The sequence below is a fragment of the Panthera leo genome, chromosome A2 (genome assembly GCF_018350215.1).
Source record: "Panthera leo isolate Ple1 chromosome A2, P.leo_Ple1_pat1.1, whole genome shotgun sequence".
NCBI classification, from domain to species: domain Eukaryota; kingdom Metazoa; phylum Chordata; class Mammalia; order Carnivora; family Felidae; genus Panthera; species Panthera leo.
In genome coordinates, this window is record NC_056680.1 from 50,451,430 (window position 1) to 50,471,491 (window position 20,062).

A 20,062-nucleotide genomic window follows, 5' to 3' on the forward strand; every position below is an offset into this window, starting at 1 on the left:
AGACTCCAAGCCACTGCCTTCCCTTTTATTTTTAATGGCTTTATTGAAGCATAATTTACATATCAAAAAATTCACCCATTTGAAATGTATGATTCAATGATTTAGTAAATATTCAAAGTTGTGTAACCATCACCACAATTCAATTTTAGAACATTTCCCTCACATGAAAAAGATTCCTCAGGCCAATTCACAGCCACTCCCTCTCTCCCTCTCCAGCCTATGACAACTGCTCATCTATCCTCTGTCTATGGATTTGCTTATCTGGACATTTTACAAAAATGGAAGCATTCAATCCACAGTCTTTTGTGTTAGCTTCCTTCATTTAGCATATGCTTTTGAGGTTCATCCATACAGCATGATTCAGTACTTCATTCCTTTAATGGTGCAGTTGAGAACCTCTAGGCCATGCTATCTAATAGAAATATAATGTAAGCCACGATTTTTAGCAGCCACATTAGAAAAAGTAAAGATGGGTGCCTGGGTGGTTCAGTCGGTTGAACGTCCAACCCTTGATTTAGGCTCAGGTCATGATCTCACAGTTCATGACATTGAGCCCCAAGTTGGAGCCTACCTTGAGATTCTCTCTCTCTCTGTCCCTCTGCCCCTCCCCTGCTCATGCTTTCTCTCTCTCTCTCTCAAAAAAATAATAATAATAATGAGGGGCGCCTGTGTGGCTCAGTCAGTTAAGCGTCCGACTTCGGCTCAGGTTATGCTCTCACAGTCCATGAGTTCGAGCCCCGCATCGGGCTCTGTGCTGACAGCTCAGAGCCTGGAGCCTGCTTCCAATTCTGTGTCTCTCTCTCTCTCTGCCCCTCCCCTGCTCATGCTCTGTCTCTCTCTGTCTCAAAAATAAATAAAAACATTAAAAAAATTTTTTTTAAATAATGAAATGAGATTAATTTTAATAACATATTGTGTTTAACTTTATACATCAAAAATATCACTTCAATGTATATTAATATAAAAATTCATAAAGTATTTCATATAGTTTTTGTATTAACTCTTTGAAATCTTGTTTTCATTTTATACATCTTAATCCAGACTAGCCATGTTTCAAGTGTTTGATAGCTATATGGCTGGCAGCCGCCATACTGGACAGCTCTAGACTCTAGAATCCCATCCAGCATTCACATGAAAAGACTTTTTTTTAAATAATTTTTTAAGTGTATTTATTTTGAGAGAGAGAGAAAGACAGTGTGAGTGGGGGAGGGGCAGAGAGAGAGGGAGAGAGAGAATCCCAAGCAGGTTCCACACTGTCAGCACAGAGCCCAATGCGGGGCTCGATCCCACAAATTGTGAGATCATGATCTGAACTGAAATCAAGAGTCAAATGCGTAGAAAGTACTTTTTAAAAGAAAGAACTGAGCATTTATTTTCTCTACCGAAAACAATACCGAATGAGGATAGGGGCAAAAATGAGGGGAAGAAGAGAGTAACAGAAGTCTGAAAATAAAACACAGCAGGGAATCAACACACAATTCTTTAATTCCTAACCAATGCCACAAGCAGTTACAAGGGTTACTACATTTGCTTGAACTGGAGCCAAAGACCAAAGCAAGAAAGGCGAAAAGTTAGACAAAACTGACATATCTCTTCTGCATAATCTTATTATGTGTCTGTAGTCTCAGACAAATTCCCACCAGACGCCAATCTGAGCTACAGGTTTCATACAGACCCAAGACCCCGAGCTGCAGCTAAAGCAACCCACGAAAGGGGTCGGCCAATGGCCTGCATTAACTATAAAACACACAATTTCCCTTATGGCTGCAGTAAGCTGTGCAACTCTGACTCCAAAGGGGACCTACGAGGTGTTTCCTGTTCCACCCTCTCTTAGTTCCAAAAATGCACACTCCCCTATGTGCTCATTAAGGTCTAGCCACACTCCTCTTCTTTTAGTCCTGACTCACCATGTTCCTTCCCACCTTCACACATGCTGTTCCCTCTGCCCTGACACTCTTTCCTCAGTTGTTCACAGGGCTGATGTGTTCTCACCCTTCAGTCTCAGCTTGAACATGACCTCCGCCCTGAGGCTTCAGTGCTCACCCAACTTAAAGCAGGTCTCCTCTCCCGCCCCCTCCCCCATATGAACAATTGTTCTCTATCTCAGCCCCAATTCCCCATTCATAGCACTTAAAATGGTTGTAATTCTTTATTTAGTAGTTTGTTTACTGTTCGAGGTCTCTGTTCCCCATGACAGCAGGAAACTTGTCTGTCTTGTGTTCACTGTTCTCCCCCTCCAGGCTGAGCATAGCATCTATGCTTTGGACAATGGATGGACAGATAAATGGACAGATAAGGGCAGAAAGGGGAGAAGTGTGGAGGTAGGAATCTAAGTGTTGAAGTCCTGCAGTGCAATGTCAGAAACATACTCAAGGCAGACTTTCTTTCAGCAAGGAATCAAATATATTCCCTGTCAGCTTTAGACTCCTATTCTAGCTCTCAAGAACCCCATTACCAACATCTTTCGGAATCTGTTTTCGCAACTCCTAGAAAGTATCAGAAATCAAAACTGTTCTGCCCTTTACCTTCTGAGCCCCATTGGGATTTTTAAAAATATATTTTATAGTTAGTGGCCCAGTCATTTTCAGAAGGTCAGACTGTCTGGTCCTGGCAAACACTGGCTCTATAATGTGCTATTAAATCTTGGTCTGAAAAGGTTATGTCCCATCCCTTTTATAGACAATGCACTATTCATTCTTGAGAGGCTATAGTAAATCGAAACACCACCCATATCTTGGGTATAAACCCTGAAGCTTATAGACTACCCAGAGCAGTAAAAAGGTCAGGGATCTAAGACTAAGACAGGATGATAAACTAAGAATTCTATGGCCAAAAACAATGGCATAGCAACAGCCAAGGGCATATAGGGTGCGTTCTTGTTCCCAAGATGTGGCCGTGATGTTTACAACACGGAATGCCACTTTGCAGGGCACCTAGAAACTTTTTGACTTATGTGTCTGGGATCAATCATGTTAAAAACTTTGCTTCTGAGTGTGACCTAAAGACCATGTGTTTCCTCTAACTTGTGGCTTCTTTGAGCCATGCTGTCAAAAGACGACTTAAGAGAAATGGATTACATGACACGTTTCATTAAAAAAAACAAAACAAAACAAAAAAAAACAAGAAACAAGAAACATTAATCAAAACATTCCACTTGGCGCCATATTTCTCACCTGCTTCCAAAATTTCCAGACTGCCCCTCCCAATACAAAATAGCCTTCAAAGGGCATAAAAAGGTCACTGATGCAGGTGTAATCCTACCCCGGCCCACTCTTAGGGAAGCTTTCTACTGAATGGAAGAATCAGCACATGCAAGAAGAGGTGAATCGTCTGTTGACACTCAGAAAAATAAAGGAGCCAAGATCTTGAGCTTGCTTTGGCCTGCTTAATTTCTTCCATGTCCGCTTTGCCCAACAGGCAAGAACGTGACCAATCTAAGTCAGTGCATATTCTCCCCTTTCACCCGGTGCCCTATGAATCCACACGTACATTTATCAGGCAGTGGGGATACAAAAGTGACTCAAGATTTGGTCTCAGCTGCAGTTCTTTCCAGTAATTGGACAATTTGTTAACTTTAGAAATAACAATGGACCAGCGTTTATTACTTGTAACAAATACTCCATACTCACTTATGATGAGTTGTTAATGTCAATTAACAGGAAATACTGGATGCGGCATCTATGGGAACTAGCTGTACTATCTTTGCAACTTTTCTGTAAATCTAAAACTATTCTAAAACAAAGTCTATTAAAAAAATCCTCACCCAAATTGACCAGTCTAACAAGGCCCATCCCAGTTTTCAAAAGAAGCACAAAGCTTTTCCATTGCTGGCTTACTAGAGAATAGGACTGAGATTCTTCTGGATGGCTCTTTCTTTCTTAGCTGCCCTTACACTTCGGAAGCCACATTTTCCTGCAGTTTTTCATTGCTATTCAGCCTAAAACTCAGAAGGAGGACTGGTAAATCACATCTTGGAGCAAGGTATAGCTGAAGGCTAAGTAAACTTGGGAGACCAAATGGGTCAGGGGTTATGCCAACCCAAACTAATTTTTATTATTATTTCATCAAGGCTATTCATTCAGGCAAGGGCAGTAATAAACGGTTGCATCTGATAGCACACATGGGTGAGCTGGAGAGAAGCACCTTCTCATCTGGGATCTTATTTTCTAAAAGAACATCTACTTTTCTAAAACCAGGGCTCCTGATTTTGAACATACAAGGAGCCAACCAACTCATAGGGACTTGCCTTTTGGTACATGGCTCTGAGAAACAGCCTCCAACCCCCAGGGGCCACTGGCTATAAAACCAATCCTCCTTTTTAATGCTAGTCATGGGAGCTGTCCCTGGCACACCAGCTTGGCTCTTCCCTAGGACTTTCTGGCTCTCCTACTCCTATGCGCCCCACTCTTCTGGCCCAATATGGAAATGTCAGGATGGGCAGAATGTAGAGGAGTGTCAGGGGAAATGAAGAAAAAGTCCAATGCAACTCACTGCTCCTACCCTTACCCCCAATCAATGAGGTCTGACAAATGTATACACCTGAGTATACACCAAATCAGGGGCATTTTTATCACCCCCAGAAGTTGCCCAGCTAGAAGACACAAAACTAATCTATGCTGACAGAAATCCGATCAGTGGTTGCTTGGGGTGGTGGAGAAAGGATTCACCTCAAAGGGGTTCAAAGGGGCTTTTGTGGTGACAGAAATGTTCTATATTCTGATCTGGGTACATATGTTTGTCACAAGTGATTTCTACACAAAATGGGTAGATTTTATTGTACATAAGTTATAGGTCAATAAAGTTGATTGAAAAAATTCTACTGATATTAGTTTTAACCCCCTGGTTACTACTCCAAGCCCCAGTTACTAATTTTTCTTGAAGCCTTTCCGGCTCTTCTGGGCCCACGGTGATCCCTTCCACTCCTGGCTCATACTCTTAAGAGTCTGTACTGTTCACCTGGCAATTCACCTAGTATTTCTGTGTGACTTAATGTTATCGCTTTAAATTTTTTATGAATTCATGAATTGTCTTCCTCGCTAGGTTAGAAGCACCTTGGGGCTGGGAAATGGTTTAATTTCTGTTTCCTCTAAAGCACGGGGCTCACAAATGCCAAGCATCTGCAGATTCCAGCTGTCCCCCTGATCGGTGCCGAGTGGACAGTGTCAGGGAAGGCTTGGGTGGGCAGGGCACAGCCCCTAGAATGTGCACCTGTATGGAGAAGAGTGGGGTACTATGCCCTACTATGACTCTCACCTATCACACTCCTACTTCCCTGGAAAATTCCTGAGTGATCTCTAGGCCTGCTTCAAGCTGTCGTCTTGGGATCTACTGGTATCATCACTTTGGAAATCCCATTTCCTGGACTCCATGCTCTTTTTCCTTTATACAGAGCACACCCTTCAGCCAACAGACCTCTCCAACAGAATACAAGAGTATATCTGGATGTGGGGCTCAAGCAGGGCCTCACAACTTCAGAAACGCCCAGCTCAGCTCATCCCCCTCATAGCTGACAGTCACACCACTTTCCAGGGCCACCAGGATTTGCTACAAGCCATCCCTAACCTTAGGGGGCCAGGCTCGTGTCCTGGTGACCTTCCCATTCAACATTCATCCAATGACTAGCTGAATGCCTACTGTAAGCCAGGTACTATTCTAGACACCGGAGATAAAGTGGTAGACAAAATAAACAAGGAAGTCGCTACTTGGAAAGAAGATATGAGACAGTTGGGGTGGGGATATACCCAAAGATAATAAGCAAATGAACAAATAATAAGTAGGGTGCTTTCACATGGTGATGAATGAGATGAAGAAAATCAAACAGAGAGTGTTGGGACAGAGGTGGTGATTTCTTGAGGTTGGGTGACAAGGAGAGTCTCACTGAGGAAGTGACACCTCTGCTGACACAGCTGAAGGATAAGGAGCCACCCATACTGAGATCTGGGTTAAGGGCATTCCAGGCAGAGAGAAGAGCAGATGCAAAGGCCCTGGGGCAGGAATGAGCTTGATGAGTTTTAAAGGGCAGAAAGGAGCATAGAGTGGCTGGTGCACAGTAAGGGAGTAGACAATGATAAATATGGTCAGTGAAAAAGGTAATGTTCAAATGACCTTTTGGCCTCATGTACTGTGAGAGCACTTTGGATTTTATTCCAACTGTCATTGGAGGCCTTTGCGCAGTTTTAAGCCTACTCCCCACATCCCTCAAGGACCAAAATACACATATGGATTTTTCTTTTCTGGACCTAGATGCCCGGCCAGACACTCTAGGAGTATTCCTGGCAAACAGTACCTGTTAAAAAAACAGCAATGCAGAACTCTGTGCTCCTGGATTCCCACCCCCTACCTGCTGGGGACCCCTCTCATCACTTTGCCTTGGACTCTCCCCCAGAACCTAAACGAACATAGTTGCCCCATGTTTTCTGCAGCCACACTAGACCCCTCTTAGCATCTGTACTGGCCTGTCCAGTCCTGCCAGGTGGCTGTGCTACCAGGCCTCATTCAACCAAGTGCCCGTGTCTCAAGCTGAAACAACCCAGGGGACCACGACAAAACAAGTATCCCTCCTCACAGGCCTCTGCCTTCCAACCAACTCACCTTCACCCAGGGTCTGCTTGAGTAAGTCATGCTTGGCCTGTAGCTTAGTGATGAGGTTACTGCCATTCACATATTCTTTAAATTTCTGTAAAACACAAGGCACAAGGACATTACAGACTGCAAGGCCAAGTCACGTGGTCTCTGCCTCTGAAACCGACCGCTATGCCAGGGAGGTCAGAGGGAGATTATGCCACCCTCAAGGACCCCAGCATGGGGAAAAGAAGGACCTCTGACTTGCTCCTTTTCACTTCTCCACAGACCCCAGCTCTGCTGAGTGCGGCCGTCCCATCCTGGGCATTTCAGGGCAGTCTGGGGGAACACAAAGAAAGCTCAGGGGGAATGTGAGCTGCGAAAGGTGCTTTTGTCAGGTGAGGACTGGGGACTGAGCCCCAAGCAGACAGCTTCGTTAGTCATCAAGTCTCCACTGTGCTTCTGGGCCACGAGCAATAAAAATGGGAGCCGTCTCTGGGGGCACACAGCTGAGGCAAGAGCGCTTTATCAGATCTGTTACAGAGGAGCCTCCGAAGGAACCTTCCTTTCATCTGGCCCCACTCTGAAGGAGGAAGGGCTTTTCAGGCCCCTAAAGACATTCCTATTAAAATAACCTCAATTACATTGGGGGATACGTTTTTCTTTTTACAGAGGAGACAGGTGAGGCTGGCATAAAGAACTGATTTGCCCCACGTCCCTGGGACTCCCAGGCTACTTCAAGTTCAGGGACCTTGTCATGTACAATGTGTTTCAGAGCAGTGCAGAGGGACAGAAGTCACTGGGAACAGAAACACATCTACCTGTGCCCAAACTGAGCTGGACCTCAGCCACACCTCTGCACAAGTACCAGCTTTCCTTGGCCCACCCTGCATCACGTAAGCACAGGCCAGACCCCTCTCTGCTGGGGCATGTCTTTGCTAGACTGTGAGCTGCTGTTGGTGGGGTCCACACCCAATTTGTTTCCGGATCCCCAGTGCCTACAGCTGTGCCTGGCATATAGCCAGTGCTGAGAAACTCTGCTGAAGCTCTGATCTCGTGGGGGTTGACAGAGAGGAGTGGGAAGAGAGACAATAAGCTAATAAAGAAAGTAAAATACACGATTGGTCGGATGCTGGTGAATGCTGTGGATAAAAATAAGGCAGGAACGGGGGACTAGGAACCAGAGCAGACCTCACTGCATAGTTGCCATGTGAACCAAGGCCTGAAGGAGGTGAGGAAGGGGCTGTGTGGATACACGTGAGCACATGGGGAAGGAACATTCTCAGCAGATGCAAAGGCAATTGCAAACGCCCCAAAAATGAAGGCACAGGATGGTGTGATTGCCCCAAATCTGCCAGCTAGTTTCTCACCAAGAAATCCATTTTATTGCCCCAGCCAGAATGCTCAGAAAAGGGTGCAGAGGAGCAAACAAGTGAACTGTAGAGGCTCGGGACACTCCAAAATGACGTGTAAAGGAGCATCTGGAACATCACCATCATCCTATTGACAACAGTTGTAGGGAAAAGGTCCAGGGACTGGGGCTGACATGTGTACAGATAAGATTGAGGTCACCTCACCTGGCCCCATCTTGATAGGTTTCTGGAATGGTGGGACTGGCAGGAGACGATGGTGCCATATCTCGTCAGCCACAGTCCTTGGCGCCTAGGACCTTGGCTCCTAGGAACCACTCCCCTTGTACCAAAGAGCACCTGGCAGTTTTCAAGCTTGTACCTTTGGTCCTCATCAAAATCTTGGATGGCAAAGAGTGGCGTGGGGGGGGGGGGCATCATCATTCCCATTCTTGCCAGAAGGGGACAGAAGCTCAGAGCTTAGAGTGCCACCTTGGGCAGCTTACTCACTGCCCTCCTCAGGGTAAAGTGATAACTGACCTGCAGTGTTTCTCCAAGTGTGGTGCAGGGACTGGCAGCCTCCTACCAGCTGGGAAGAGGGTCAAAATGCAGATTCCTGCTCAAGAATACTGTGAGTCTAACCCCTAATTTTACCCCTGAGGAAGGCACTACAGAGGATCAGAAGTGTTCAATCTTCCAGGGCCCACCTCGGGGAGGGTGGTATGCTGGGAGCCTACATTTTTAACAAGCTTCCTACATGATTCGAATACACATTTCAGTTTGATAAACACTCTCCCCTAGGCTCTCTATGGATGCTTCCAGTAATGACACGCTCTGTTCTTATCACATGTTTAAAAATTTGCCATGAGAAGCAGAGCTGAGGTATAAGCAGGTATTTTCTCCACCCTGCCTTGCTGCCCCAGGTAGTTGAAGCTCTAATCCCAACCATGTAACTCACCTGGGTGGGCAATTCACTGGTTAGTGGAAATTACACCCCGGGGCTCTGGAGCCCATAGACTTTGCCTACTTTTTCCAAGCTTCATCCAGGCTTCATATGTGACCCACGATGGAAAGAATACCATCAAATTGTACCAATGCTTGCATTAAGAGGAATATTATGTCCTTAAAAGTGCCTAAAATAATGTCATAACATCAAGTCATGAGGTGTACTAGCCAACCAGGTTGACAGATTAAATATTAAAATAAAAATATAATACCCATGACCCTTAATCATGAACACTGGTGAATTCTTTTCCTTTCAAGTCAGCCAGACCCCCTTTTCTCTGCTTCTGCCACCCAGATTTCTTTGCTTCCGCTGTCATAGTGAATTCATATTCATGTGTACTCCTTCCTTAAATCTCTGTGACCCATAAAATTCTCTTTGTAAATACAGTAGGCGCCCAGTGGAAGTGGTGAACCCCAGAAATTGGCATGGGCTGATTCACCAAGACTAGTCTTATTTCCTTTCTTGAAAACAACAAAATCAAACAGTGATGACTGAGGAAATGCAATATATGTCAACTGTTTGATTTCAAAAAACGATTCGACAAGGCCTATCACAAGATGGAGTTGGGTGTCAGAACTGGGTGGGTTTGTGACTCGTTAAATGGCCACCATCTAGAGGTGTTGATACAGTGGATCACTATCAGCCTAGTGGCATGTTTCAAACAACTCTGTCTTTGGCCTTGGTTGTGGCATAACTATTAGTTTTTTTTTTCACTGACAAACTTTAAGGTATGAAAGCCACACTCACTGAATCTGCAGACAACCTAAGTCTGAAGGGACAGCACATATGTTGAACCACTGCAACAAGATCCTGACAGTCTGAAGCCATGAACTAAATCCATCAAGAGGAAATCTAACTGGTAAGAAACCTAACACTGACCCAACACATCAGCTACATATCCTTTAGCAGAAAGGTAGCCTGGTGTAATGGCAGTACATAGGGAATAGAGATTTAACTGACATTAACTTTAAAAAAAAAAAAAGAATACAATCTTAGTTATAAGAGAAGATTATGAAAATGTGCATGCCAACAAATTGAACAAGATAAAAGAAATGGATAAATTCTTGTAAACACATAACCTCCTAATACGAAATCAAAAAGAAATAGAACATTTGAACAAGCTGATTACCAGCAATGAAACTGTATCAATCAAAAAACTCCCAACACACAAAAGTCCAGAAGCAGAAGGCTTCACAGGTGAATTCTATCAAACATTTAAAGAAGACTTAATACCTACTCTTCTCAAACTATTCAAAAAATAGGAAGAGGAAGGAAAGCTTCAAGATTAATTGTATGAGGCCCTGATACCAAATCAGATAAAGACACTACAACAAAAGGGAACTGTAGGCCCATATCTCTGGTGAATATAGATGCAAGAATTCCCAACAAAATGTTAGCAAACTAAATCCAATAATGCATTAAAAAAATCATCCACCACGATCAAGTGGGACTTCTTCCTGTGTTGCAGGGGTGGTTCAATATTCACAAATCAATCAATGTGGTACATCACATCAATAGGAGGAAGGATAAAAACTATAGATGCAGAAAAAGCGTCTGACAAAGTACAAGATCCATTCATAATCAAAATCCTCATCAAAGAAGGTAGAGGGAATGTACCTCAACATAAAAAGGCCATGTATGAAAAACCCACAGCTAATATGATACTCAGTGGAGAAAAACAGAACTTTTCTCCTAAGGTCAGGAACAAGACAAGGATGTCCACTCTCACCACTTTTATTCAACACAGTACTGGAAGTCCCAGGCACAGCAATCACATAACTAAAAGAAATAAAAGACATCCAAATTGGTAAGGAAGAAGTAAAACCTTTACTATTTGCAGATGACATGATACTATATATAGAAAACCCTAAAGCCACTACAAAAAAACTACTAGAACTGATAAATGAATTCAGTAAGGTCACAGGATACAAAATCAATATAGAAAATCTGTTGCATTTCTATACACTAATAATGAAGTAGCAGAACGGGAAATTAAAACCACAATCCTATTTACAATTGCACCAAAAATAATAGAATACTTAGGAATAAACTCAACCAAGGAAGTGAAAGACCTATACTCTGAAAACTATAAAACACTGATGAAAGAAATTGAAGTAAAAACAAAGGGAAAGATGACTCCATGCTTATAGATTGGAAGAATTAATATTGTTAAAATGTCCATACTACTCAAAGCAATCTACAGATTTAATGCAATGCCTATCAAAATACCAAAAACATTTTTCACAGAACTAAAACAAATAATCCTAAAATTTGTATGGAACCACAAAAGGCCTCAGATAGCCAAAACACTCTCGAAAAAGAACAAAACTGAAGGCATAATAACCCCAGATTTCAAGATCTGCTACAAAGCTGTAGTTATCAAAATCGTACGGTACTGGCACCAAAACAGACATAAAGATCAATGGAACAGAATAGAGATCCCGGAAATAAACACACAATTATATGGTCAATTAATCTACAACAAAGGATGCAATACGCAATGAGAAAAAGAAGAGTCTCTTTAACAAATGGTGCTGGGAAAACTGGACAACTACATGCAAAAGTATGAAACTGAACTACACTTTCTTACACTAGACACAAAAATAAACTCAAAATGGATTAAGGACCTAAATGTGAGACTTGAAACCATAAAAATCCTAGAAGACAGCACAGGCATCTGACATCAGCTGTATCAACATTGTTCTTGATACATCTCCTGAGATAATGGAAACAAAAGCAAAAATAAACTATTGGGACTGTGTCAAAATGAAAAGCTTCTGCACGGCAAAGGATACAATCAACAAAAACTAAAAGACAACCTAGTGAATGGGAGAGGATATTTGCGAATGGCATATCTGATAAAGGATTAGTACCCCAAATATATAAAGAACTTCTACAACACCTCCCCCAAAACCCAAAATAATCCAATTAAAAAATGAGCAAAAGACATGAGCAGATATTTCCCCAAAGAAGACATCCAGACGACCAAAAGACACATGAAAAGATGCTCAACATCACTCATCATCGGGAAAATGCAAATCAAAACCACAAAGAGATATTACCTCGTACCTGTCAGAATGGCTAAAATAAAAAACACAAGAAACAAGTGTTGGCAAAGATGTGGAGAAAAAGAAACCCTCTTGCACTGTTAATGGGAATGCATACTGGTGTGGCTGCTGTGGAAGACGCTATGGAGGTTCCTCGAAAAATTAAAAATAGAATTACCATATGATCCAGTAATTCTACTACTGGGTATTTACCAAAAAAATACAAAAACACTAATGTGAAAAGACATATGCATCCCTATATGTACTTCAGCATTATTTATAATAGCCAAATCAAAACAGCCCAAGTGTCCACTGATAGATTTATGCACAAAGAAGAGACAGCAGGTATAAATACATATAATTTCTTGAGGAATTATATACATATATAAAAGAATGAAATATTGCCATTTGCAAGAACATGGATGGATCTAAAGAGTATAATGCTAAGTAAAATAAATCAGTCAGAGAAAGACAAATACCATATGATTTCACTCATATGTGGAATTTAAGAAACAAAACAAACGAACAAAGGAAAAAAAGAGACAAATGAAAAACCAGACTCTTAACTATAGAGAACAAACAGATGGTTACCAGAGGGGAGGTGGGAGGGAGGTTGGGTGAAACAGATAAAGGGGGTTTGGAGTACACTTATCATGATGAGCACTGAGTAATGTACAGAACTGTTCAATCACTATATTGTACATCTGAAACTAATATAACACTGTATGTTAACTATATCGGAATTAAAATTTGTAAATAAAAATAAAAACAAAACAAAAAGAATATGATCTTAGAATGTATGGAAAGGAGAATAGCACCTAAGGTGGGAGGAGGCGGGAGTTTAGCTCTAGTCTGTGCTGGTCAGATCACTGCTCAGAGTCTCGCTTTAACACAGGCATCAATAAAAGGAACAAGTTCAGGAAAGAGACACCAGGATGCTGAGGCCACTCAAAATGAAAGCTTATGAGGCAGGATTTACAATATCAGGTATGTTTAGCCTGGAGAAATGAAAACCTAGCTCGTTAGAAGCACACCAGAGACTGTCTTGTGGAATTATCCTCTCTGTTGCCCCAGAGAACAGGATCAAGATGAATGACCAGAAATCCCAGTGAAGTAGAGATAAGAGAATACATCATAATATCTACTGCCGGCCACAGGCCAGACAATAGGGCTGTTTGGAGAAGGAAGGAACTTTTAATCCTAGGTCTGTTCAAGCAGAGACTGGATGCCTTTTTGGTAGGGATAGGGTTGAATGTGATCAAACATCAGACAGAAGATCTGAAATCCCTTACACCCCCAAAATTCTATGTTCACTAAACACATGTTGAACAAAGCTCCAGTACCCCCTAATCTTGTTCTTCCCTGCCCCAACGGAATGGAATGCAAATAATCTGGGATTTTACATGATGGGCTGACAACTTACCAGCAGTTTGCACAGATCATTCAGGGCATGATTTCTAAAGCCCACACCCAAATTTAAGATACCTCAATGTGACAACCGTACATTAAACTTTAGGTTTGTTATTTGGGCTTCCACTAGGCTAAATAGCTATTTCCCTCATACCCTATGGAACACAACTCTCTGGGTTTTTGTAGGTTAACTGCAATAACCACCAATCCAGGATCAATGCTGATGCTCCCCACTGGTAATTTACCTTTTTGCATCTCACGAAGCCAAGGCAACTTCATTTGAGAAGCACATTGGAAACTTTTTAGCTCTAACTGACCCACATGGTTTTGCTGGCTCCCCCTTGCTTGGGCTGTTCCCCAAAAGTCACTGCCAGCAGGTCAGTAGACAGTAAGTTCTGGGTCCAAGACACCACTTACTGTAAAATAAAACATTTCTGTTTCTTGCTGGTTGGCCCTCCTTTTGGCAATGTTGATCTTGCTCATGTAGGTCTCAGAGGCAGCCGACTTCACAGACTCTGTAGATCGACTGTGTTGGAAGGCGTCAGAAACATCAAAGTCCTCCACAGTCAGCATGTCCTGTAAGGTCTGCATGGTGGCATCCAGGGTTTTTCTAACCTGGAGAAACACAGCATGTCAACAAAAACCCTTTGGCCTCAGAATGCCTTTCATACCTCAAAATCCTTTTCCCCACTTTGTTTCTTCCACATATAGCCTCTAGGAGGTGGGCAGGACAAAGATGATCATTCTCATTATACTGATGTGGAATATAAGGCCAGCGAGCTGGCTAGGGTGAGAACCCATGTTGCCCAGTCTAACATCATTTTATTGGATTGCTTCTGCCGAAGAGAACCTGGGAGAATGTTGTGACAAACAAGGAAGCCAGGTTTCCAGGTTTGTTTCTCTTTTCCTGATTATATAGCCCCACACGAGCTCCTCCAATAGGAGGCAGTTCCCTGGAGCAGAAATATTCTGAGTGCTCATCCAGAGAGAAGAGAGGACAGAGTCTAGATAGGATGAGGGGCCATCCTCAGTGGACATACTCTCTGGTTATCTGCCCCTGACTTATCAAAAGCCTGACTGAGAAATGAGAAAAGAGAGGAAGATCATGCTAAGCCAGTCCTCCAGGATCCCAACTTCTCTCCTGGAGTCAAGTGGGACCCCCAGAAGGCTACACGTGCAGAACACACGAGACCTGACCTCGCAACATCCCTTCACTGACTTGTACCCTATACTTCGATGGAAGGTCACTCCAAAAACAGTCAGGGGAGAAACTGCATCTACATTCACTGTTAAATTATTGTCACCCGAAGTCTTTCTTGTCACTCAGATCTCCACTTAAATGTCACTTCCTGGAGACATCAGAGCCCCCTGACTACTGTTCCTAACTTAGTGCCCACTATCACTTGATATTTTGCATACTGCTTTAATGTTTTATCTATTTATCTTTTTTTGCTAGACTATAATCTCCAGGAGAGGAGGCACTATGTTTTCTTGTTCACTCACTTTACTTTGCCTCTAGCACAGTGTTTAGAGCATGGAATGTGCTTAATAAATACTTGAAAAATACTGGTTGAAAGAATACTTGTGAATGAATAAATGTATGGATCAGTTCTTTCTAACACAGCCTGACAGTAGTTCAGGTTCAAAATTAAGCATTTCCATAGCCACGAACAGCCTATACAGAGGAACTTTTGCTTCATTCTCCTCTATGGGGCCCTGCTTTCCAATTTAAACTCCACTAATATTGTTATCCATATACTGTTCCATGTAAACAATTGAAAATGCTTCAGGGGAGGATACAGAATACTTTCTTCATCTCCTCTCTCTCCTCGGGTTTGAAAAATAAAAACATAATTCATTTCTGTATAACCTCCCCCCAGGGTCAGCTTTGATTCGTTATCGTCCTGCGTGACAATCTGTCTCACGTCTGTCCCAGCTTTGTCCTTGGTGAAGACATGGAGTAAACCATCTCTCTCTCTTGAGATGTGAGGACAGGGGCCATGACTCCCCATCTCCAGCTGTGGTTGCACTTTCCGGTGATAAACTTGCCCAAGATTTTAGGTGACATTCCTCACATCCCGCTGTCCTTTCTCCAGGGGCCTGTGGTTGGTTGACATCCTCCCTGCATAAAGGCATCCAGGCTGGAATGGAATGTTTCCCATCTGGCTTCCTCGGTCCACATCAAAACACACCACAGCTGGTATTTCCATTCGTGCCCTCCCAGGGGCGATACTGTGTCACTAGCCACGTGGGAGGTGTGCTGGCCAAGGCAAGACAGAAGTTCCTTGGGGCTCAGGATCCATCACACATTCGGTGTGCCCTGGGCTTTTTTATTACATTGTGTAATTTAAAATACCTATAGCTATCTTTGATGATCAAAATAACACAAACTCAATGCAGATAACAGAGAAAAGCACAAGAAGAAAAAAGAAATCACCTATAATTCCTCTACCCAGATATAATCACAATTAACATCTCAAAGCATTTCTTTCTTTCCGGGCTTTTTTTCTTGTGAATAAACACAGATACACATGCACCTACTCTAGTTTACCATACTCAGGATACTACTGAACATAGAGTTCTACATCCTCTTTGTTCTTAACATCTTGGGAGCATTCCCCCATCCCTTTAAAGATTCTTGGTGTGCCCAGTTTTAATGGGTGTGTAATAATCCATCTTATGGATGAACCCTAATTTCTAATGCATTCCACAACAAGCCAGGCCTTTGTAAGGAAATCGCTTACAGGGCAGAGCGGCCCACTCACCTCCTCATTCTCTATCTTGAGAGTGGCCAGTCTGGACTGCAGCTGGTGGTACCGCATGAGCAATTCCGTCTGGACGGGCTGCTGAGCGCTGACCTGGCAAACCTGCAAAAGGACGGCCACCACCTGCCATTGCCCAGTGCTCTCATCACCTGTGTGGAGCCAGGGCTGGGGGCCATCATCAACATCCCTATCAACAGCTGAGGAAACAGGCCTGGAAAGGTTAAGTGACCTACCCATGGTCACACAGCTTGTACCTGGCAACACCAGCCAGGAACTGGGGTCTTCCTACCCCAAAGGCCACCCTCTCACACTGCAAGTTGTGGCCTCTCAGTCATGGTCTTCTAGGTTTGTCCAACCCTAGAGGGTTTACTAAACACTGTAACATAATCTCATTAAGTGAGACTAGTTCATTTCAAAGCAGGAAGTTGTAGAAGAAAGCAATGGCTTGACAAAAGCCAATGAAAAGAATAACAAATGGAAACAATCAGTAGAGTTGTCCTATTCCCCATCAGGAAGGTGCTTTGGTGAGGCAACTGTGAGTCAGTAGCCTGCTCATGGGGTGGGGGAGGAGGTGAGTGGAAGGAGACATTGCTCTCCCTACATCCACTCCACCCACGGCTCCCTTACTACCTGTGGGCTGGGTAGCCTGGCATAACTCAGCTGAGATCATAAGGGACAGTAGGGCTCTGTGATTTACTAGTTATTTACCACTAACGAGGCAACTCAAACTTCACAGTCACCTGTCATAACCATGAGGCCAGGATTTTTAGGTCCAGATGATGGGCCAAAGGGTTGAATGCAATGGCTGAGGGACGGGCCAGAAGCTGTGGGAGACCCTGCAGAAGGCCCCTCTTTTGCAGATGAAGAAAGTGGGGAGGGATGAAAAGGGAAAGCTCAAGGAGCTATTAGCATAAGGGACTTTGCACAGTTTGAGTAACCACTGTGATGCTTTGTGGCCAGGAACAAGTACCTTCCTGCACTTATTTATTTATTCATTCCAGAACACGGTTCTGAGGATCTGAGTGGCACAAAACCCAAGAGAGGGGAAAGTGGGTGATGGGCACTGAGGAGGGCACCTGTTGGGATGAGCATTGGGTGTTGTATGGAAACCAATTCGACAATAAATTTCATATTAAAAGAAAAGAAAAGAAAACAAAACCCAAGGGAGCACAGTTGGTGGTAAGCCTCCCATAGGGGAGGACAGGCAGTGCCCAGGCAAGGCTGCCGCCAGAGCGGCTGCGGTGAGGCCTAGCTAGCCTCCTGTGATCCAAGGTCATCCAAGGGAAGACTGTGAGATGCTTGTGTGACAATGTAGGACTCCCTTGGGGTCTAGACATAACTGGGAAGGATGTTAAGGAGAGTTAAGGTCCTGTAATTCTACAGGTGAGGCACGTGAGCCAGCAGAGTTAGGATATCAGTGGGAAACTCCTCAGATGGGGAAGCCCCTGGACCAAGAACATGACCTGAGGCCTCTGAGATCAATGTCGTGCATGTGGAACAGGGGCTGACGTTCCCCTCCCACCGATGTTCTGGGAGCACATGGGAGAACAGGTGAAACGGCCTCAAGCATGGGATCCTGGGAGAAGCCTACCTCATCCCCCATGTGGGGCTGGAACTCAAACTTGAGTGGAGGACAGAAGACCTGGTTGCACATGTCCATGACAGTGTGCTTGTCGCTTCGGGAGTCCAGGTTGTCTACCGCATTCTCGATGACATCCAGCCCCTCGTGGCGAGAGGTCTCCAGGTTGTACTCGGCTGAGAGGTAGGTCCGGAAGGTGCGGGCCAGGCTGGCATGAAAGCCCAAGTCACAGCACTTGGAAAGAGGCACACGACAGAAGAATGTGGGCTGTCACATGGAGGTGGGGGCCAACGGCATTCCCTTTCCCATGACAGTGGCTTACCATTACCTCACATTCCACAGTCAAATCTTTCATCCTGGAAACCCTTGTGCACCTTGGAATCTTGCTGCACAAATCTCCCCAAAGCCCTCAGTGGGAGCTGGGTATTGTGATTTGGGCACTAGCAGAACTTCTCTAGCTCCCCAAATGCATCACATTCTTTCTCATCTCTAGGCCTTCACACATGCATTCCCTCTGCCTGCAGACTGCCTAAATATTCTTCCTTGAGGTTTCAGTTTAGAGGTCACTTCCTCCAGGAAGTCCTCCTTGATGCACTCCCCGCTCAGAGTTTATATCACGCCTCCCTCCTCTGGGGGCCCGCATCTCCCCCACCTCCCTCACTGTGACACCTGCCAGTTGGCTTTGTGGTCACCTATTAAGATTTCAAGGTTATGCATTGTAAGCCCCATGAGGACAGACCCATGGGCTCTTGTCCACTGTGGTGCCTCAAGGCCTAGAGCTAGCAGGTGCTCAATAAAAATGTGGCAAATGAAGACAGGAGAGGGCTAGAAAGAGTAAAAAGTTGTGAGAACGAGGAGAGATATGGCCTGGGGCATGGGAAGCCACAGGCAGGGCTGGGCAGCTCCCTCTCCTGGGGATTGTGGCAATGGGTCCCTACTGCAGCCATGGAAAAGTGGTGACCCTCTGACTCCCTGACAGGACACAGCAGACCCAGAGGAAAAGGATCCATCCACCAGTATGGAACCTTTCCTGAGCATCTACAGGCCAGATTCCTGTCCGTGTGGGATGGGCAAGACACAAAAAGCAGCCTCAGCTCCAGCACAGATGACACAGAAGCTCTCCATGATGATGCCCCTCATGACATTCTCCCTCCAAGCCGGCGGTCTCTTCAGCATGACCTACACATCTGGTACTCAGAAGTCAGGCTTCCATTCTGCTTTTGCTTAAACTGCCTGATTTCTCCCACGATAATATTCCCTAAACATACCTATATTCCATAAACATACCTGGGAAACCCTGCAGGCTGTGAACTGTGTATGATCACCCCTATACCTCTATACCCAGAAAAGGGCCCGGCGTAGAGGAGGGGACTTGGGAAGTGCAGGTGGAATATAAGACTGCCTGACCTGACCATATAGGGGCTGCCAGAGGCCCACTCCCACCCACGGAAGTAGAAACCAGGAGGTGATACTCATTCCCCAGGCCCCAACGCCCACTGCCCTTCCCCTCCGTCGGGGCTCACGGGACATGCACATCAGCTAAAGACAAGGGCCAGTCCGGGTGTGGGGCCCTGTTCAGTCCCAGCCTCCCCAGGTGCTCACGTCGATTAGGTCGGAGACGTCGTGGATGTAGTACTTGCTGATAGCTGCGTTGGTGGCCGCCAGATTCAGCAAGTAGTCATTCCGGGCCTTTGTGCATTTCAGCTTGTTCTCAGAATACTTTGCCTGCCTCTGCAAGAACACAGTAGACGTAAGAGCTGAGGCACTAACCTGGCTCTCATCCCTCTTTCAAACCCTCTTCCTTCAGGCTCCTCGTTGCTCAGTCCCCTCTGCCTTTCCTTTAAGAGGCCAAGTTCACTCCTGCCTCTAGGCCTTCAGGCTCGTTCCCTCTGCCTGGTAAGCCATCCTTCCAAGTCCCTATGAGGCCTGCTCCTTCCCTCCGTCAGGTCCTTCCCCAAAATCAGGTGGCCAGAGCAGCCTCTGAGGACAACCTTGCCTGAAATGAGTCTTCAGCATCTGCCGTGCCCCTCCCCCCTTCCCTTCCCCTGATCTACTTTTTTCACTTATTTTATCTTTGTTCAATTTTTAGTGATTGTTTTCATTTTCATTTAGTTTTTTTTAAATACTGTATATTTAGAGCAGTGCTAGGTTCACAGCAAAAATTGAGAGGGTACATTAGTTCCAACTGATAAACCTACAGTGACACATCATAATCACCCAGCATCCATAGTTTACATTAGGGCTCACTCCTGGTATTTTACATTCTATGGGTTTGGGCAAAGGTATAACAATATACATCCATCATTGTAATATCAGACTGAGTAGTTTCCCTGCCCTAGAATACT

General features: G+C 44.5%; 1 protein-coding gene across 4 annotated transcripts in view; it reads right to left on the reverse strand.

Moving 5' to 3' along the window:
* The window catches only part of SRGAP3 (SLIT-ROBO Rho GTPase activating protein 3), a 262,281-nt gene that overhangs the window by 53,232 nt on the left and 188,987 nt on the right, over positions 1-20,062 (reverse strand). For all 4 annotated transcript variants that reach the window (XM_042910102.1, XM_042910078.1, XM_042910093.1 and 1 more), the window contains exons 6-10: positions 19,320-19,448; positions 17,730-17,951; positions 16,139-16,240; positions 13,791-13,988; positions 6,592-6,676 (exon numbers count right to left, since the gene is read on the reverse strand). In XM_042910102.1, coding sequence (XP_042766036.1) covers positions 6,592-6,676; positions 13,791-13,988; positions 16,139-16,240; positions 17,730-17,951; positions 19,320-19,448 — 736 coding nt within the window. The remainder of the gene's footprint in view (positions 1-6,591; positions 6,677-13,790; positions 13,989-16,138; positions 16,241-17,729; positions 17,952-19,319; positions 19,449-20,062) is intronic.